Genomic DNA, 21,200 nt, shown 5'->3' on the forward strand with positions numbered 1-21,200 from the left:
CCAGAAATTATAGTGCTGGTTTAGGCATCAAATTCACCAAATAAAGGCCCACCTTAAAATTTGATGGGACACCCCTGTTCTAGAGAAGAACTGAACGAGGGGTGGAGAGAGGACAACAACGGGCTTGACATTGTTTTTATGAGCTAAGAAGTCAAAGGCTCATCAGCATATGATGTCACTTTCATGGATTTCAATAGGGATACAAAATTCTCCTCAGATAAAAGGGGACATTGATCAAGGCTGGGGGATTTTCGATAAAGGCAATGGATAATTCAAGGAGCTTGATACTGCTCTGGCCATAGTTTCTGAATTGATTTTCTCAATCTTGTCGCAAAAATAGGGATCGGAAAATTTTTCAACAGTGATAGTGCTATGATATGATATGATATGGCATTTATAACGTGCCTGTACACAAGTGCTTCTAGGCGGGACAAGACAAGGAGGGGGAAACAGAGGGAGAACAGAACAACAATCTTACTAGGCCTTGTGTGATTCAGATCGCGCAGGTGCAGGAAAGAGGAAGGGGAGAAGTGCCAGGGGGTCGGAGTGGGTGGAGAAGTGCAGGTAATCAAAAGCGCAGCCAACTGGTGGCTCAAAAGTGCAGACTGTAGGGTTACAGATACAAACCACAAGAGCTGGGGGACCCAAGAGGCAGTGTGAGGTGCAACTGGACAGGCAGGGGCCAGGGCCCAAGTTCAGAGGGTAGCCAGGTGACCTGTGCGTGGAGCAGACCGGTAATCAGCAGGGGAGAGGAAGAGAGAAAGCGGAAGCAAAGAGGAATGTTTTGAGCTGCTTTCAGAACTGGAGGTGGTTCTTCTCAAGTTTGAGAGAGGCAGGGAGGCTGTTCCAGAGGGGGGGCTCAAGCGGAAGAAAAAGATCTGCCTTCAACTCTCTGCTTGGAAAAACGAATGACCCTCAGAGAGTTGGAGGTGGATGAGCGGAGAGCTCGAGAATGGCGATGTTTAGGAAGAGATAATTGGAGGTAGTGCAGTCCCAGGCCACAGAAGGCCTTGTGGACAATGCAGAGGGTCTTGAACTTGATCCTTGCCACCATTGGGAGCCAATGAAGAGATTTCAGAGCTGAGAGATACGATCCCTGGGCTTGAGGCCAAGGACAAGTCTCGAAGTACTGTTCTGGATAAGTTGTAGAGGACGGAGAGTAGAGGCAGGAACATTTAAAAAAGAGGCTGTTGCAATAGTGCAGCCTGGAGGTGACCGGAGCTCTGGAGACAGTGAGCTTCTGGGGGAAATTGAGGAAAGGAAGAATACCTCTCAGGAGGTGCAGCTGATAGTTTGACCTCTTAGAGATGTTAGATATGTGAGGAGAGAAAGAGAGGGTGGAGTCGAAGATTAACCCCTCACAGGTAGGAGCAGGAAGAGGGCCCAGAGTGGGTGGTCAGAGAGGGAGAGGAAAGGAGGGAGCTGGTGTTCTGATGAGGAGGATCTCCGTCTTACTTGCATTAAGGCAGAGATCATTGACGGCACACCACTCCTGGATTGTGGACAGACAGTCTCGAATGAGAGAAGGAGTAGAGGCGGCCAAGGGGAGCCTGAAAGAGAGCTGGGTGTCATGCGCATAACACTGAAAGTTGGAGCAGAGAGCAGCAATGCAGTGGGCAAGAGGTACCAGGTATTGGTTGAGGGAGAAAGGTTAGACCCTTGGGGAATACCACAGGTAGAGAGCGAGATAGAAGAGAGGAAGGACCCCAGATGGACCTGAGAGAGTCGATCAGTGAGAAAGGAGGACAACCAGGCCAGGGCCTGATCAGCGATACCCTGGTTGCTTCACTGGCTTTAATCATTCGTTCAATCAGTTCCTTCAGGCGATTGGAGGCTGACTAGATCCTATTTTGTATAATGGCTTCCCTTGCATAAATGATTGCTGTGTTATATACACAAGTGAGGTATTTGAAGGCCGTCTTAAAGGCTGGGTCCTTGGAGCATTGCCATTCATGTTCGATTCTGCAAATACTTCTCTCATTCTGCTAACGAGGGAGAATACCATGAGTGTGACTGACATTTAATAACCGCAGAAGCAATTAAAGGAGTGATATCATGAGCTATGTTAAATGTATTTTCAACCCTTACATGGGGAACAAAGGAATAAGAATCATGCGAGAAAATCATCAGAACATATTTAAAGCCCGTCCTAGTCATTTCAGCTCTACTCTTCAGTGTCAGAGATGTGACGTCTGCAGCGACCCACCATCTGTAGGCATGTGTAGTGGAACACCCATTCTTTAAATATATATATATATATTTCTAAAAATCCCTTTCCTTCCTTGCACTGGAAAGATGCATCTGGCGCGCACTCCTCCATGGGAGGAAGCGAGAAGGATAAGTAGCTAAACTGAAATTGAAAGGGTATTCGTTTTGCATTATTTGAAGGTATTTTTTTTTTCAGTCCAATTTTGCAACACAGAGGCAAGCAATGTATATTGTAATTTCTGTATGCAATGCTCAGGATCATACATAGTGAAACGGGAGCAGTGTAATCACAGCTGAGCTGCTGAAGCACACAAACATCTGCAATAGCTCCAGAGATCCTGGTGGCCTACCTTCTTAACTCAGTGCAGATTATGGTTTAGAAGCAACAAAGCCTGAAATCTAAAGTGCGTGCCATAGGAACTTACTAGATGCCGGTCTGGGTGAAGAACTGCTTTCTGGATGTGCTGGCGGCGGCAGTGCACGAGCTCATGGCAGTGATGCAGCTGGCATTCGAGTCGCTGGGAGCGTGGGGCTCACTCATGGTACTCCCCATACCGTTTCTATTGGTATGGTGACCTGGGTGAAGAAGGAAACGAGACAGAAGAACTATTATTATGGAATGACATCAGTGATTGTCCTGAAACCATAGGTTTATATGACACTTGTAAACCAGTAATCAACAACATAACATAATAGGGGGTTCGAAGAACCCGTAAGGATGCTACTGCAGCACCCCTAGTGCAAAAGCATAAAGTTGCTGTAAATATTTTTTAGAAAGGGACGCAAATGTTTCTGTATTAAAAAATCCACATTATGTACATTTCTTTTATTTTTGAATTTTAGGTCATAGAGATGGTACTAGCCACCTGTATCATAAGAATATAATGGTAGTTAGCAGGGTATATTTTGTGACATTTATAGTGGGATACATATATATCAGGTGCATCACTGGTGACATATCCCCTGCATTAGCTGAATCCATGTCACATTAGAGTGATTTAGAGAAGCCATTTCTGCCTGTAGAAACAGCTCTCTGACAGGAAATGGGTTACTTGCAGCTATTAAGCAGCATATTGTTCAATAGAAATGTCTTAACCAAGCATGCTGTTCAGCTACTTGAATTATAAGCAGTAGAGCACCCCAGCATACCACCCTGAATTACAGTTGTTCGCCTGGGGTTCAGGAGGTTAGTCCTCTGGCTCATGAACCAGCTGTTAAATGGTAATATACCTACCTCCAATTAAACTAAGGGTTATTGTCCTACCTGTACAAATGTTACATGCTTTTCATGGTCATTCCAATTTCACATATTGTTTCTGTTTCTCAAAGTATATTATACAATACTTGACCATCTACTATTGCTGACTCAGAGTTTTTTAACAATAATTAATATCAGGAACAAGGTGCAGAGTCCCAGTCTGCCCCAGACTCCCTGTTCTGCTGGTGTGAGAGGAGCTGCACAACTAGCAAGTCCTGTCTCTGTTTCCATTGACAAGGAGTTTAAAAACTCAATTTTCACGTGGAGCACGGCGAGGTGTCAAGGTGCAGAGTCCCAGTCTTCCACGGTCTGCAATGGCTGCAAATACTGGCCACGATGGTCCTGCGACACAGAGAAAAACGCTCCAACAATGCCGAATGCAGAATCCATGAACTGCCTTGAAATCCGACACAATCACAGTCACCAAAATATCGAGGGTAAGCGTCTCAAAGCAAAAAACTCTTGACGTTCCTGCCCCTTTGCCTGCTCCTTTGCTTGAGCTTGAGCTTACCTCTGTCATTCCCACTACACCGCCGAGCCGGCGGAAGACGCCGTTGTAACTGATCCTGCGGCTAGGCCGGGACCTCGTGGAGAGGAGCTCCTAGCTTTCTGGTGAGCGTGCAGCCCGGCGGACAATTCGGGGAACGAGGCCGAGTTGTCCGGAGCCGCTGCCGTCGCGCATTCGAGTGAGGTGATCCCCACCGGTGTCGCCTCGACTGCTCCAGCTGCCTCGACTGCCTCGGCTGGGGTTATTCAGGAAGAGGGATCAGTGAACAAGCAGCAAAACTTTAAACCCCTCTCATTAAATGATTCATCACTTGTTCCACTTAGATCTCCCCTTCCCTTTCTCATGTTACTCACGTAAAGCGAGAGAGAGAGAGAAGCCAATTCCTACCCCTGAAACTGCCGACGTGTTTTTTTCCCCTTTCAAATGTACTGATGCAGAGCTAATGGAGGCTTCTCAAGATGAGGATGTGATTACTCTCCACCCCAACAAAAACATTCCTACCAAACAAACAACCATTGTTTCGATGGATTTTCCTCCAAAAACAGCTCTTACCACTGACATTGAGTCTAGACTAAAAAACAAATCGGTATTTAACAGCTATAACCTATGTCCAAGCATTGAAACCACAGTGCACAAAAAGTCTAATGTGAACGCAAACAATGATAACAGATGAGATACCGCCAAACCTCTCTTCCCACATGACCGATGGGGACGGTCAGAGGAGGCAGTCGAGCAAAAACAATTCTCGATTATCTGAACACGCCTCGACTAATAATATGCACCATGGCCATCAGGGTCCCGAAACATGGCTCAATGGCCATCAGGGTCCCGAAACACAGCTCAATGGCGCTTTGAAATCAAATGCAGTGCGCGAGTTCTCACTTGAACCGACCATCATTAACTCCGAGGTATCAGGTGAATGTATATTCGACGATGCCTCACAGCCGGACACAGGTCGGAAATCCAAAACCCTGAGAAATAGCAAGGTGTCTTCAAGTACCCCGCGACCAGCAGGATTACGACCCATGCTTTCAAATCCAACGAGTGCCTCTTGTGCCATGCCATCTATAAATACATCAGTAACAGGTGATTCTCACTCTGACAGAGGCACCAGCCTGCATTCGTCCACTAACGAGAACTCTGGCTCTAGTGCCAAACCTAGCCTCTCCTCGGCAGCTGCCATGCAGATCTATAATAACGTCCTTGCAGCATCATCAACTGCGCTGTTACCTTTTCTGAAGATGTACGAATCACTCCTTGATGCCGTAAAAGATCAGACTTCACTAATTTCTAATCTAAAGGAAAAAATTACAAAATATGAAACTGTGAACCTGTTTTTGCAGAGCCAGCTCCTACGTGAAGCGGACCAAACCATCCCCTGGCAAGAAAGGTTGAGTGATTTAGCAGCACGACATCTTTGTCAGAACGACACCCTGACAGAAGGCCTGCTTGAGGCTGTCAAATGGATGCGACACTCTTCTTCCGTGATGCTCCAAAAAGTGCCAATGCCATCGGCTCATGATCCAACATCTGCTGATTCTAGAGGAATGAAGAAATCTAACCACCAACCACACGTCTCCGGACCGAGCACGAAAAACGTGAAGTCAAAAGCCACATCAAACACTGAGAACCAAACAACTCACTTAGATGATGTGGCCAAGGGAAGACCTTCAAAAGTTGTTGAAAACCAGGCTAACTCTCAAATCATTCCTGAGTCTTAGAAAAGCAATTCTGCCAATTTTTCCATGAATGAGAATGATCCAATAGTTGAATCTTTAGCCCAGCCTAGTCAGGATAAACAACAGAATTCGTGCAAAAACATGTCTAACACCTTGGACATTCAACCAGTGTCTTTTGGGATTTTCGAAGGCTTTGCAAAATCAATCAATCACGTCATTCACGCCTCTTGACTCTAAAACAACTGTAAAGAAAAAACTCCTCTGAAGCAACCACCAATTAAAGGAATCCCAGTTTTAAAAAGAGCACAAAGACCAACGAAACAAAGACAATTTATCAGAAATATGGGCCCTCTAACCAAAACTGGGTTGTTCAGTAGGAAAGGAATGTCGACCTCCCTGGCCCCTATAGCTATCGACTCTGAAGTCCTCACATTGCTTGAAGGACGTCGACTAACCGTACCCTCAAACAAACGACGAAGAATTGACTCTGAAGTTGACGGGTCTATAGAAGGGTCAACTGGATCTGTCACTGACCTCTGGAACTTATCAACTTACTCTGATGACCAACCTAAGTCTTCCACGGGTTGCAAACAAGCGACTAACTGTGCTGCATAAGAAACTCAAAACCAACCAAAAATAATAAAACAGGTTGAACAGGCCAACAAGCAAGCGGCAAGACAAAGAGAATCTCTGATGCATAATTTGTCAGTGATCTCAAGTTTGAACCCAAAACAAACTAGTGTCCAGAAAAACAACTTAACTCACCACATTTCCCATGCTCATCAAGCTGAAAGGTCCTGCCCAACAAATAGTAAACTGCGGCTATAGAATCTCCAGTCGGAGGATGAAGATCTAAACCTGAACCGCAGAAATATGATGAAACTCTTCAGCTGTATTCCTTCCCTTCGCACCATTACGTCGGACGACATCAAAATAGTCGAATATGCGACAGAGAAATGTTGCGATCAAGTATTACACCACATTGAATCTGCATCAGTGCGCAAAACAATCCTGAAGGTCGCGGAAGAACTGCTTGTATTTGGATTTGATCTCACTCTTGAACCGTCTAACACTTGTTCAAGCTTGAGAAATTCGAGGTTGAGTCCTGAGTCTAATGGCACTGAATTTGACAGACGTTGTGAGATACGCAAAGCCATGAAAGTTCCTGCCGACTCCGGCCAAACTAATATCAACTCTCAAATTAACCTCTCCCACACTTATGACACCCGGAGGGACATGATGAATTCTAAGTAGCCATCACAAGTCGTATGTGATCAAACATGCAAATTCCTATCGTGGAACACAAGAGGATTCACTCATTTATTCAACAGGTTCGATGTCTCATTGGAAAATGCTTTTGCCATATGTCTCCAAGAAACTTTGTTAAGCGAAGCTCCATCAAGGGATGGCTACGTCACTTTAATGAATCCAGCCATAAAAAGTACACAAGGGTGACCGTCATCTGGCCTGTTGAAGTTAATAAAAATCAATCCCTGGTGGTCAATTGTTATCTCTCGCTGCCCAAATCCCTTTGTTCAAGTCATCCTGATGCGGACTGGCGATGATAAAATATCCGTAAGGAAACATCTGTTAATTATAAACGGATATTGGAATCCCAAAAAAATCAGTACCAAGGCCTTCCTAAACTCCATTACATGTTGTATGGATGAGATTATAACATCGTACTCGAACATCTCAATCATATGCTGTGGTGACCTAAACTGCACTTGGTTTAAAATGACCGCGCATCACAGCTCTTTTCCCCTCTATCGATCGAAGAGGTAAGCGTCAGAGGTCAGATGTGGAGTTTGGCATTGCAAAACCGAAACTGCCAAATGGTCAATGGTAATGTGAAAGGCGACAAACCACAGCGCGCAACTTGGTTGAACTCAAAGCCGAGTTCAATCATTGACTATTTTTGGGTATCTCAAACCTTTTTTGTCCAAGATTTGAAGCTAGAGGTACACGAGATGACAAACAGCGCTCATGACCTGCTGTGCTTCTCCTGCTTGTTGGAATGGCAACAAAGCATGAAGAAATATGGCTTCCCGTTATCAGTGAATGCAGGGGGTAACCGACTTCAGATGAATGATTCCCGAATTTACCTTTTCAGCCAGAAACTCTTCAAACAAAACAAGGTATTGTCGGTAGACTATGCACCACTCCTGGCTAATTTTATCACTGTCAAAACATCTGATAGGGTTATGGGCATTTCCCACAGGCACCTTTCATCTTCATTAATAACAACTGCAAAAAGGGTGATGCATCGAGAAATAGGAGCATTGAAAAAGTAATCTTTTACAAGATCAGGTGACATCAATCTTGAAAGTGCAATCCGAGCTCGACGCCAAACATATAGGAACTGGTTAAAATCTGAAAAGATGATCATCGAACAAGACAAAGCTGAACTAATGATGAAACAGCTACTCTCAAAGAACTCTCGAGAAATTTGGGCAATTTTGAATGCAGGAAACTCACACCACTTATCTTCCTTGTCAAATGAAATCGAAGCAACCACATGGGAGACTCATTTTGTGAATATACTTGATACTCCTTCGAGCGAACCTTCGATTGACTCGCTCGATAACGCGACCTCATGGGACCTGCAAATCTCTCAAGACGACATCAAAACTGCAATACGTGCCCTGAAAAACTTGCACGCTGCCGGTCCGGATATGATATCCAACATGATGCTAAAACAAAATGAAGCGCAATGGTCAGCTTTTATAGAAGCCTTGCTCTGTTCACTGTCTTCCTCAAGGACTGTTCCGGAGTCTTGGCGTGAAGCCATCATCGTGCCCATACACAAGAAAGGCAATCGGGCAGACCCTAACAACTATCGCCCTATTGCCTTGTTAGACACAATAGGAAAGTTGTTTGCCTTTTTTCTATGACAACGACTTGTACAGTGGTCTATGAGTGAAGAAATCTGCGACGTCCGCCTAACTGGCTTCACCAAAGGAGTTGGAGTCGAAGTTAATTTACTGATCCTAAACATACTGAAATCAGAAACCCTAAAGGCAAAAAGAAAATTACATCTGGCATTCATTGACCTTCGGGGTGCATTTGACAGTGTTAATCGCGTTAAGCTTTGGCAGAAAATGTCAAATTGGAATTGCCCGCAAAATCTGCTGCAACCAATTAAGGCGTTGCACTCCAGTACCTCCATTCGGATTCGTTTAAATAACCAGGGAGACTTATCGAGGAAAATATCAACCGATAAGGGGGTGAAACAGGGATGTCCCCCGGCAGTTGAACTCTTCAAACTGTTTATCTCTGATCTCCCGATACATTTGGAATCCGTCCGATGCTTCCCGCCAAAGATAAACAACACTGAAATTTGTTGCATAACCTATGCTGATGATCTCGTTCTATTAGATCTCACGCAGATTTGTCTTCAACGGCTTCTAACAAGCCTGCATGTGTATCTCAACAAGAACGATCTCGTATTAAACACGGAAAAAACTCAGATTGTGACCATCGGAGCAGGTGGTACCAAAAACAAAAAGCCTTTTTGTGGAAGATTAATGGCATCTCTTTGAGTTTGGTGAATTCCATTCGATATCTCGGAATAACATTCAACACTTCTATCAACGAACACCATTGGAAGTTGGACCTCGTAAACCAAATGATTCTATTCAGTATCCAAGCTTCAAAAATAAACAAGCACTATGGAAAATTCTCGCTTGAACCAGTGCTAATGTTCTACGCACAAAAAGTCCTATCCGCCATCACCTTTGGCTCCGAATCGGGCTGGAACATTGATGTCCAGTGTTGGCAGAAGCTCGAAAGATTATTTTGGCGTCGGGTACTGCACTTGCCCTCTTATATCTCAATGGTGTCTCTTTGCTATGAACTTTCATTAAACTCACTGCACAGCTGTGTCATGTGTAAATCTCTGATGGTGCTGCGCAAGATGAAGCTGAATCCACTGACTCCGTCATATCAAATATTTGAACATCTCCCGGGCTCTGGGCGACCGGGCCTCCTTGAAGCCTGGCAGCAGCTACTAGAAGCAGCTTTAATCAATGCTGATCTAAATCTAGAAGATCTGCTTAGCCAACCACAATGTGTTAATAAGAAATTTGACTTGTGGTGTTGGATCCAGAATTACGACCTGTTGCTAACCAAGCCTAGGTTCTTGAGATCAGGAATCGGAGAACACAAACTCAATGTTCAATGTCGATAACTGGTAACCTGTCCATCACCGCATCATCGTGATCAATTATTGAGGCTGCGTTTGAATGCATTGAACACCAGAGAAATGCAACTTCTACGACATATTAATGAATCAAACGGCAACCTCTGTCATTTTTGCAACCTTCAAATTGAATCCATCGAACACCTAATTACTGGATGCCCTGAGACAACCACACGACGATTGCGCCACCTAGGGGATTTTATACCTGTTGAACTAGACATCCAGAATTGGTGGTCTTATGCGGTTGCTGGGCACAACATCAGGTTGACTTGTGCCATTGTGAACTTTTTAGACTCTCTACATCTAAACGAGAAATGACCTCAAAGAATCTGAGAACCAACGTCAACTTAATGTTAAATGATACATAATATCTTTTGTGGGAAAGAACATATTTCATAAATTACCAATGTATTTACGGATAATATGAAAAACATGATGTCCTGCTGTAACAAATGTTTGGCGGCCTGTTAGTTCAAGTTTCAATTAAAAAAAAATATATATATATATCAGGAACTGGTAAAGGCACCAGTTTTATTTGTGGGATAGCTTATCTAATGTAAATGGTAGGGGAAGGTAATTGTATTATTTTATTTATTTTAGTAAAGAAAAATATAAAGACTAGTAGTAACATATTACTTTGTTTTGATAAGAAAAGGTCGTAATGGTGACATGTTATTAATTTTATGTGGACGACTTGTAGAAAATTGCAATAGATAAAAGTCATAAAGTTAAAAATATCTTTATAGGAAGAACATGTTTAACCATAGAAAAACACAATTGGTGGCTTTTGCAGTACCTCTTTGCTTAATGTTTTACTCAGCAATATATTGTACATTATGTTTGTTAGTTCCCCGTTTCATAAAAAAGGCTTTTGGATTAGTAGTCTGTGAACTTAGCCTAGAAAAATCAATTCAGCTATAGAGAAGCCCGATGTAGACTGCAGCACGTCACACTAATGTGATTAGATTCCATGAGCAAGTTCTACTTTAAAAAAAAAACAAAACCTGCAGATAAGTTGAAGGAACCATTTTGAAACGCACCAACCACTTAAAAAGATCATAGTCAATTACTGAAACAGCTGCAATAGACATATCTGGTCCAGAGTACACTCATGGCAAGGCACGCAATCTACAGCAGATAGGGGGATGTTGCAAATGTTGCATCTTCAGCCTCTCCATTTAGCAATATCTTATCAAAGGTTTCTTACTGTCTGTTTTGTGCCACATTCTTGGAGTCAATAAGGAATCTGAGCTAATTACCTTTCACAGAGTGATGCTTCCTGTGGTGGCTTGTCGTAGAATGTGCCACTTGTATGGACCATTCAGACCACGATCCTCAGCACATAATTGCACTGTGCACACTGTCCAGTGGGAGGTGCGACCACCAGAGAAGCCCAAAGGTGGAATGGTGATCCTCATGATGGCATTAGCCTACGGCAGCAGTGGAGGACAGCGAGTGGTGGGGGTCTCATGTACATGGTGCTGTGCCTGAGGCAAAAAAGGGCTCCAACAAGCACCATCGCCTTCCTATACCCACATGGTATTATAGAGCCGGCCGATTCAGTGCCAACATTACCCAGAATTAGACCAGACTTGTGCTTATCTAAATCTGGGTGAATTGTGTGCGGGCACAGGGTTCTCGTGTCTCCAAGAGATCTACAGGGTGTGAGAAAGGCACCGGGGGCTACTGCCACCATCATGGAGTGGGACACATTGCCCTCACTCCCTGGGGAGATACCACATGTCCCCACCCTGCCCATTGCTCATTGGAGACCTTTCTGTCCAGCACTCTAGGGGGCCAGTGGCCGAAATTGCTGGGTGGGAACAAGCTGCTCATCCCTTGTTCTCACCCAACGGGCGCAGCACGAAATGGTGATGTAATTCCACTTTGTTTCACCCTTTCTGCCTGGCAGAAAAATAAGGCATTTACCCGAGAGGAAGGTCAGTGTTCTATAAAGCCACTGGGCCTTTTAGATTATCAGTGGCTGCACGCCCTTAGAAACTCGAATGTTTAATAACTATACTCATTAAATGAATGCGAACAGGATAAATTGTCACTCTACGGAGACAGTATCACACTGTATGAAGTTCTCATAACTGTGTGATATAGATAGTAACTTTACCTTTGCTAAGAAACCCTGTCTCTCACTGAGTATTTTCTTGAGATGGGTCACGCTCCAGTAGCGCAGGTCAGCTGGGACAGCGCTGCATTCAAGAATTCCATTGCACCCACCCAATAACTAATGTTATTTTCTTTCATGTACTATGATTATTACCTTTTTCACTGCAACCTGTATTAATACCTCCTCTTATGTATGTATTTATGTATACTAAGTTGTCTTGAAAAGCGCCCAGATACGCCACAGTGTGGCGTGCTGTACAAATAATAAACAAACAAACAAACTTACCTTTTCAAGCCACAGCAAGGAGGCATGGGAGCAGACACCACAAATAATGCAACTTTATACTTTCAAGTCAGTAGGCAGGTGTGCAAAACAGAAAACATCATTATCATTATAAAAGTGTGAAAATAATGTTCAATGTTGCCTATCGGAGAAGACCAAACTCTGCACAAATGGCAAGGCTGTAGTCCATCAAGAGACCAGAGAAGCAACATTCACCAGGATCACCCACTGGAGGCAAAAGAACACATCAATGAATGATGAATTTGTGATTACGGCTCAGAATGGCCATTTGGTGCTGGATGTCGGAGGCGGCTGCAACCCTGTGTTGCAGTGCGGCATGACGTTTCGTGGGTCCTTTCCTCTATTTTTTCCTCTGTCCATCATTTTTGCTCTCCGCAGCTTGCCATTCGCAGCGCTGGTAGCTGTGATTGCGATGGTCTTGGCCATTGGATGGGGGCTGCAGTGTGGTGCACGGTGTCCCTGGTGCCAGGGTTCGATGACGGCCTGAGTGACCTGAGCCTGTGGTGCAGTGTGGTTTGATGGCGGGATTGGGGGAAGTACCAGCACTGGTTCCGGTATGGAGGAGTTCTCGATGCTCGAGGGCCCTGTTTTCACCTCTGGCCTCCTACCCCAGTGAGTCAGCGCTGTTACTAATGCTTTCGGGTTGACCTCTAAAATAAGTGTTGCCCTGAACCCGGCTAATATTAAACAGCGTTTTCCATACTGTAACTTGTGAGCTCTGGTTTGTAACATGCCTGCAAGAAGGAAATTGGACGTTAAAAACCATACCTCTAGGAAATGTGATGCTAAAAACCCCACCCCTGGGATAAGCATAATGCCTGAGCTGATATCTGCTGAAGACAGTACTGCGATCATGTCACCTATTTCCAATAGGGACCACGTATCTGAGGTGCTGGCCCTTAGCACTCACAGGAGACAGAGGCTGCAAGGCGGGCGCACAAATATGCTCCCTGCCACGGATGAGATTTATGGTGCGGCTACTCCTCGCAAGTGTATAAATAAGGAACTGGACTGTCAGATTTCTTATCTGGGCCTCATAGGGTCTGTTACCCCTGAACCTAAACCGGGAAGGGATAATGTTACAATACGTGTTCTTCCCTCAGCCACCTCCCTTTCAGGAAGGAAAGAGAAGTATGCCAATCAAAAAATACTGACATCTCCTACTACACAATTGTGTATTGGGCCTAATAACATTACAGTGGAGCATATTACCCATGCCCAGTGGACTCATACAAAGGCCAGTATATCTAAAGAGCTCCATTTGTGTAATAGCTTTTCTGACTGCTGCACCTTGGTTGGTCTGTTGGATGACTGTGTTACTAATCTTTGTCCTCCCAAAGTGGATAATACCTCTCTGACAGATGTACAACCTGTCTCAGCTGCACATCATCAGCCTGTACAAATTGACAATTCTTGTCAAGCAGCTATATAATTGGAGAGGGTGGATCAATCCCCGCAAACTACACTGACTGCGTGTGACGCTCCAGCACTTGATGGCATTATAACCGCTACTAATGAAAAATTCCCTTCTGCTGATGACATTAGCGGGCGAATACAGGAGCCTACCTCTATACTCCTTGCCCCTGACCTCAAATCCCTACCAAAACCTGCAAATCAACCTCAAGTGGTGAATGCTAAATCTAATCAAGCGACTCTTTGGAGACTGCGCATAGGAAAGTCACAAATGCCAACATAAAAGGATAATATTATACAAGCGTTTGTTATGGACCAAAGAAACTTTGTCATTACAAACGTTGAGAAGTCAGAAGGAAAAGAGCCTGGAGAATCCCTACATTAACGAGGTGCTGGCATGGCTTCGCCAGAGAACAGGGCAGGGAGCTGTCAGATCGTTTGATTTGAAGATATATGTAGGATTGAGTTGAGTGACTGGTGTCCTCAATAAACAGGGACTGTGTCCTGGTGGGTTGTGGGTCTAGTAATCTACCTCTGTATTTAAGTATGTGCCGATATCTTCCCATGGGTTCCTCAAACTGTAACCTGATACTCTGATGCTACTCTGCCGGACTCTACAGTAATACGATCAATTGATCTGTTTAGGAAAATACTAAAATCCTTTTGCTCAGATAGCCACTGTGTGACTGGTAACTGCTTCATTCTGTGATTGACTCGTTTGTTTGATGGGTATTTCCGTTGCCCTCCTATGTGTTGTTATGTTTTTTTGTGTTTGTCCTTGTGGTTTTCGCCCTTAAGCCTTTGGGTCAGTGGTGCGCGGTATACATGTAATAAAGTAAAGTAAAAGGCTTTTATCAAAGTTTATGACGAAAATCCAAAGAGTTGAGCCCTCTCCATCTGCTACTTCCTGAGGCATAAAGCTAGAGGAAGGGGGTCAGGGAAGATTCTCTATGTAATCTCTGACGGGGCAGCAGTGCATCCTGACGAAGACCGGCACATGAAAGGAATGTGTCATTCCAGCAGACACAAGTCGCTCACTGCGTGGGTGACAATAAACAACGAACATTTAAAATCGGTGTTATTATTTTAGGGCTGATGAATCTGAGGAAAATGTGAACTTAAGACTAGCAATAAACCAGCTTCAGCTCCGAAAGCATCGACTAAAAAGAACTGGCTCCTTCTACTGTTCGTCAACGAGAAGCAGAGAGCTATGATGGCCAGTACGTACCAACCTACTTTTACAATAAGGCAGCAGTGCTCCTCCTATCTAGATTCTATTTCAGATGTTCTGTCATGCACTGGTGTGAAACTGCACTACAAGTAATAATAGCATTAGGAAGTATCAGTGCAGTGAAGATTGCAGGATCAACCACCAGAAAACAATAGCGCTGCCTGTGGCACTCTCAAGTTCACAACCACCCTGTAATGATTTTGGTGGCTGTGCCACCGATGGTTATGTGCTTGCAAACACTAAGGCGATCAAACTTAAAAGTGATGGCTTTGATGCAAGAGGGGCAAAGGAATAAGATAGAGAGCAGGCAATAAGGACGGATGCAAAAAAGCAGGCAGGGCTGTGTGAGCAAAAGAAGTCCATCTCCTTCCGGGGGAATTTAGGCTATTAGAAGCATGGTGGAAGTTGGTGATGAAGAGAAATGTCTGGGAATCATGCACAGAGAAGAGTTACCAAAATTCAAAAGAAGAGCTGATACCAAACAACGGGAACTGCATAACATTATAATTAAGAGCCACTAGAGCAGAGTACTCAGTCTCATGGGACAATGCAAATAGACAAATGTAGTAGAGGGGGGACCCTTCCACCAGAACATCTACAGTAGGCGTGAGAGGTTAGGTAAGAAGAGAACCAAAAAAAGATTGAGAATCGAATGCAGGCGAATATGGTGTTGCCTCAGATAAATGTGAGACCCAGAACGGAGGACAGATTATTCTGAGTAGCAAGAAAAAGGGAGTTGAAGAAAGATTTAAGTACTGTCTCCAAAGAATACTTGAATGTGTTCACAGGCGGGTGAGTGGCTATCGAGCCTTAAAGAAAGACAAAGGCATGTTATAATATCTATAGCAGAATTTCGAACAGACGTGGAAGACGTGAAAACAAACGAGGTGTGAGATGGAGCAAAAGATTCGAAAGAAGGGTTTTTCATGAGGGGGAGCACAGATTTGAATGCAGGCGTGGTGAGGCTAGACATCGGATAGATTAAATAGGCACTAGGAATGTGAAGAAAACGTGGATAGTGGCTGGATGAAGTAGAGAGCCGCAAATCAATCATCAAGTGTGTGTGTGTTAGGTGGGAAAATGACATGCTTTAGCACAAAGAAATATCAAGATCTTCTAAAGAGAGATAAGCAAGAGAACTGAGATAATGTAGAGGCTGAGACAAAGGAGCATTGGACAGATGGGCAACAACATGGCTGAGCTCTCTATTCTGCCATTTTCTAATCTGCCAGCAATGTGGCCAGATGACCCCCTACAGATCATCTTGTCAGCACCTAACCTTAGCTAAATATCTACAAAATGCCACACTAGGAATGGAGGGACATGAGGAGAGGATAAGGGCATCCTGCAGAACAAACTTGAACAATAAAACCACTGATAAGAGTTAGAATTAGCTGACAGAATAGTTAAGCAATGCAATGGCAGTCTCGGAAGATCATGCCTTGGCGGTGGAAAGCAACAATTCTAGTCCATGATCTGATGGCACAGCTCTTTTCCCCTCTATCGATCGAAGAGGTAAGCGTCAGAGGTCATATGTGGAGTTTGGCATTGCAAAACCGAAACTGCCAAATGGTCAACGGTAATGTGAAAGGCGACAAACCACAGCGCGCAACTTGGTTGAACTCAAAACCGAGTTCAATCATTGACTATTTTTGGGTATCTCAAACCTTTTTTGTCCAAGATTTGAAGCTAGAGGTACACGAGATGACAAACAGCGCTCATGACCTGCTGTGCTTCTCCTGCTTGTTGGAATGGCAACAAAGCATGAAGAAATATGGCTTCCCGTTATCAGTGAATGCAGGGGGTAACCGACTTCAGATGAATGATTCCCGAATTAACCTTTTGAGCCAGAAACTCTTCAAACAAAACAAGGTATTGTCGGTAGACTATGCACCACTCCTGGCTAATTTTATCACTGTCAAAACATCTGATAGGGTTATGGGCATTTCCCACAGGCACCTTTCATCTTCATTAATAACAACTGCAAAAAGGGTGATGCATCGAGAAATAGGAGCATTGAAAAAGTAATCTTTTACAAGATCAGGTGACATCAATCTTGAAAGTGCAATCCGAGCTCGACGCCAAACATATAGGAACTGGTTAAAATCTGAAAAGATGATCATCGAACAAGACAAAGCTGAACTAATGATGAAACAGCTACTCTCAAAGAACTCTCGAGAAATTTGGGCAATTTTGAATGCAGGAAACTCACACCACTTATCTTCCTTGTCAAATGAAATCGAAGCAACCACATGGGAGGCTCATTTTGTGAATATACTTGATACTCCTTCGAGCGAACCTTCGATTGACTCGCTCGATAACGCGACCTCATGGGACCTGCAAATCTCTCAAGACGACATCAAAACTGCAATACGTGCCCTGAAAAACTTGCACGCTGCCGGTCCGGATATGATATCCAACATGATGCTAAAACAAAATGAAGCGCAATGGTCAGCTTTTATAGAAGCCTTGCTCTGTTCACTGTCTTCCTCAAGGACTGTTCCGGAGTCTTGGCGTGAAGCCATCATCGTGCCCATACACAAGAAAGGCAATCGGGCAGACCCTAACAACTATCGCCCTATTGCCTTGTTAGACACAATAGGAAAGTTGTTTGCCTTTTTTCTATGACAACGACTTGTACAGTGGTCTATGAGTGAAGAAATCTGCGACGTCCGCCTAACTGGCTTCACCAAAGGAGTTGGAGTCGAAGTTAATTTACTGATCCTAAACATACTGAAATCAGAAACCCTAAAGGCAAAAAGAAAATTACATCTGGCATTCATTGACCTTCGGGGTGCATTTGACAGTGTTAATCGCGTTAAGCTTTGGCAGAAAATGTCAAATTGGAATTGCCCGCAAAATCTGCTGCAACCAATTAAGGCGTTGCACTCCAGTACCTCCATTCGGATTCGTTTAAATAACCAGGGAGACTTATCGAGGAAAATATCAACCGATAAGGGGGTGAAACAGGGATGTCCCCCGGCAGTTGAACTCTTCAAACTGTTTATCTCTGATCTCCCGATACATTTGGAATCCGTCCGATGCTTCCCGCCAAAGATAAACAACACTGAAATTTGTTGCATAACCTATGCTGATGATCTCGTTCTATTAGATCTCACGCAGATTTGTCTTCAACGGCTTCTAACAAGCCTGCATGTGTATCTCAACAAGAACGATCTCGTATTAAACACGGAAAAAACTCAGATTGTGACCATCGGAGCAGGTGGTACCAAAAACAAAAAGCCTTTTTGTGGAAGATTAATGGCATCTCTTTGAGTTTGGTGAATTCCATTCGATATCTCGGAATAACATTCAACACTTCTATCAACGAACACCATTGGAAGTTGGACCTCGTAAACCAAATGATTCTATTCAGTATCCAAGCTTCAAAAATAAACAAGCACTATGGAAAATTCTCGCTTGAACCAGTGCTAATGTTCTACGCACAAAAAGTCCTATCCGCCATCACCTTTGGCTCCGAATCGGGCTGGAACATTGATGTCCAGTGTTGGCAGAAGCTCGAAAGATTATTTTGGAGTCGGGTACTGCACTTGCCCTCTTATATCTCAATGGTGTCTCTTTGCTATGAACTTTCATTAAACTCACTGCACAGCTGTGTCATGTGTAAATCTCTGATGGTGCTGCGCAAGATGAAGCTGAATCCACTGACTCCGTCATATCAAATATTTGAACATCTCCCGGGCTCTGGGCGACCGGGCCTCCTTGAAGCCTGGCAGCAGCTACTAGAAGCAGCTTTAATCAATGCTGATCTAAATCTAGAAGATCTGCTTAGCCAACCACAATGTGTTAATAAGAAATTTGACTTGTGGTGTTGGATCCAGAATTACGACCTGTTGCTAACCAAGCCTAGGTTCTTGAGATCAGGAATCGGAGAACACAAACTCAATGTTCAATGTCGATAACTGGTAACCTGTCCATCACCGCATCATCGTGATCAATTATTGAGGCTGCGTTTGAATGCATTGAACACCAGAGAAATGCAACTTCTACGACATATTAATGAATCAAACGGCAACCTCTGTCATTTTTGCAACCTTCAAATTGAATCCATCGAACACCTAATTACTGGATGCCCTGAGACAACCACACGACGATTGCGCCACCTAGGGGATTTTATACCTGTTGAACTAGACATCCAGAATTGGTGGTCTTATGCGGTTGCTGGGCACAACATCAGGTTGACTTGTGCCATTGTGAACTTTTTAGACTCTCTACATCTAAACGAGAAATGACCTCAAAGAATCTGAGAACCAACGTCAACTTAATGTTAAATGATACATAATATCTTTTGTGGGAAAGAACATATTTCTTAAATTACCAATGTATTTACGGATAATATGAAAAACATGATGTCCTGCTGTAACAAATGTTTGGCGGCCTGTTAGTTCAAGTTTCAATTAAAAAAAAATATATATATATATCAGGAACTGGTAAAGGCACCAGTTTTATTTGTGGGATAGCTTATCTAATGTAAATGGTAGGGGAAGGTAATTGTATTATTTTATTTATTTTAGTAAAGAAAAATATAAAGACTAGTAGTAACATATTACTTTGTTTTGATAAGAAAAGGTCGTAATGGTGACATGTTATTAATTTTATGTGGACGACTTGTAGAAAATTGCAATAGATAAAAGTCATAAAGTTAAAAATATCTTTATAGGAAGAACATGTTTAACCATAGAAAAACACAATTGGTGGCTTTTGCAGTACCTCTTTGCTTAATGTTTTACTCAGCAATATATTGTACATTATGTTTGTTAGTTCCCCGTTTCATAAAAAAGGCTTTTGGATTAGTAGTCTGTGAACTTAGCCTAGAAAAATCAATTCAGCTATAGAGAAGCCCGATGTAGACTGCAGCACGTCACACTAATGTGATTAGATTCCATGAGCAAGTTCTACTTTAAAAAAAAAAAAAAACCTGCAGATAAGTTGAAGGAACCATTTTGAAACGCACCAACCACTTAAAAAGATCATAGTCAATTACTGAAACAGCTGCAATAGACATATCTGGTCCAGAGTAAACTCATGGCAAGGCACGCAATCTACAGCAGATAGGGGGATGTTGCAAATGTTGCATCTTCAGCCTCTCCATTTAGCAATATCTTATCAAAGGTTTCTTACTGTCTGTTTTGTGCCACATTCTTGGAGTCAATAAGGAATCTGAGCTAATTACCTTTCACAGAGTGATGCTTCCTGTGGTGGCTTGTCGTAGAATGTGCCACTTGTATGGACCATTCAGACCACGATCCTCAGCACATAATTGCACTGTGCACACTGTCCAGTGGGAGGTGCGACCACCAGAGAAGCCCAAAGGTGGAATGGTGATCCTCATGATGGCATTAGCCTACGGCAGCAGTGGAGGACAGCGAGTGGTGGGGGTCTCATGTACATGGTGCTGTGCCTGAGGCAAAAAAGGGCTCCAACAAGCACCATCGCCTTCCTATACCCACATGGTATTATAGAGCCGGCCGATTCAGTGCCAACATTACCCAGAATTAGACCAGACTTGTGCTTATCTAAATCTGGGTGAATTGTGTGCGGGCACAGGGTTCTCGTGTCTCCAAGAGATCTACAGGGTGTGAGAAAGGCACCGGGGGCTACTGCCACCATCATGGAGTGGGACACATTGCCCTCACTCCCTGGGGAGATACCACATGTCCCCACCCTGCCCATTGCTCATTGGAGACCTTTCTGTCCAGCACTCTAGGGGGCCAGTGGCCGAAATTGCTGGGTGGGAACAAGCTGCTCATCCCTTGTTCTCACCCAACGGGCGCAGCACGAAATGGTGATGTAATTCCACTTTGTTTCACCCTTTCTGCCTGGCAGAAAAATAAGGCATTTACCCGAGAGGAAGGTCAGTGTTCTATAAAGCCACTGGGCCTTTTAGATTATCAGTGGCTGCACGCCCTTAGAAACTCGAATGTTTAATAACTATACTCATTAAATGAATGCGAACAGGATAAATTGTCACTCTACGGAGACAGTATCACACTGTATGAAGTTCTCATAACTGTGTGATATAGATAGTAACTTTACCTTTGCTAAGAAACCCTGTCTCTCACTGAGTATTTCCTTGAGATGGGTCACGCTCCAGTAGCGCAGGTCAGCTGGGACAGCGCTGCATTCAAGAATTCCATTGCACCCACCCAATAACTAATGTTATTTTCTTTCATGTACTATGATTATTACCTTTTTCACTGCAACCTATATTAATACCTCCTCTTATGTATGTATTTATGTATACTAAGTTGTCTTG

The 21,200-nt window shown here is 43.7% G+C and overlaps 1 protein-coding gene across 1 annotated transcript in view; it reads right to left on the reverse strand.

Moving 5' to 3' along the window:
- Positions 1 to 21,200, reverse strand: part of LOC138510826 (atrial natriuretic peptide receptor 1-like) — a 488,764-nt gene that overhangs the window by 274,976 nt on the left and 192,588 nt on the right. Inside the window, exon 10 of the mRNA XM_069626514.1 lies at positions 2,634 to 2,768. Coding sequence (XP_069482615.1) covers positions 2,634 to 2,768 — 135 coding nt within the window. The remainder of the gene's footprint in view (positions 1 to 2,633; positions 2,769 to 21,200) is intronic.

The sequence above is a fragment of the Ambystoma mexicanum genome, chromosome 6p, assembly GCF_040938575.1.
Source record: "Ambystoma mexicanum isolate Mex_15411 chromosome 6p, UKY_AmexF1_1, whole genome shotgun sequence".
Classification (NCBI taxonomy): domain Eukaryota; kingdom Metazoa; phylum Chordata; class Amphibia; order Caudata; family Ambystomatidae; genus Ambystoma; species Ambystoma mexicanum.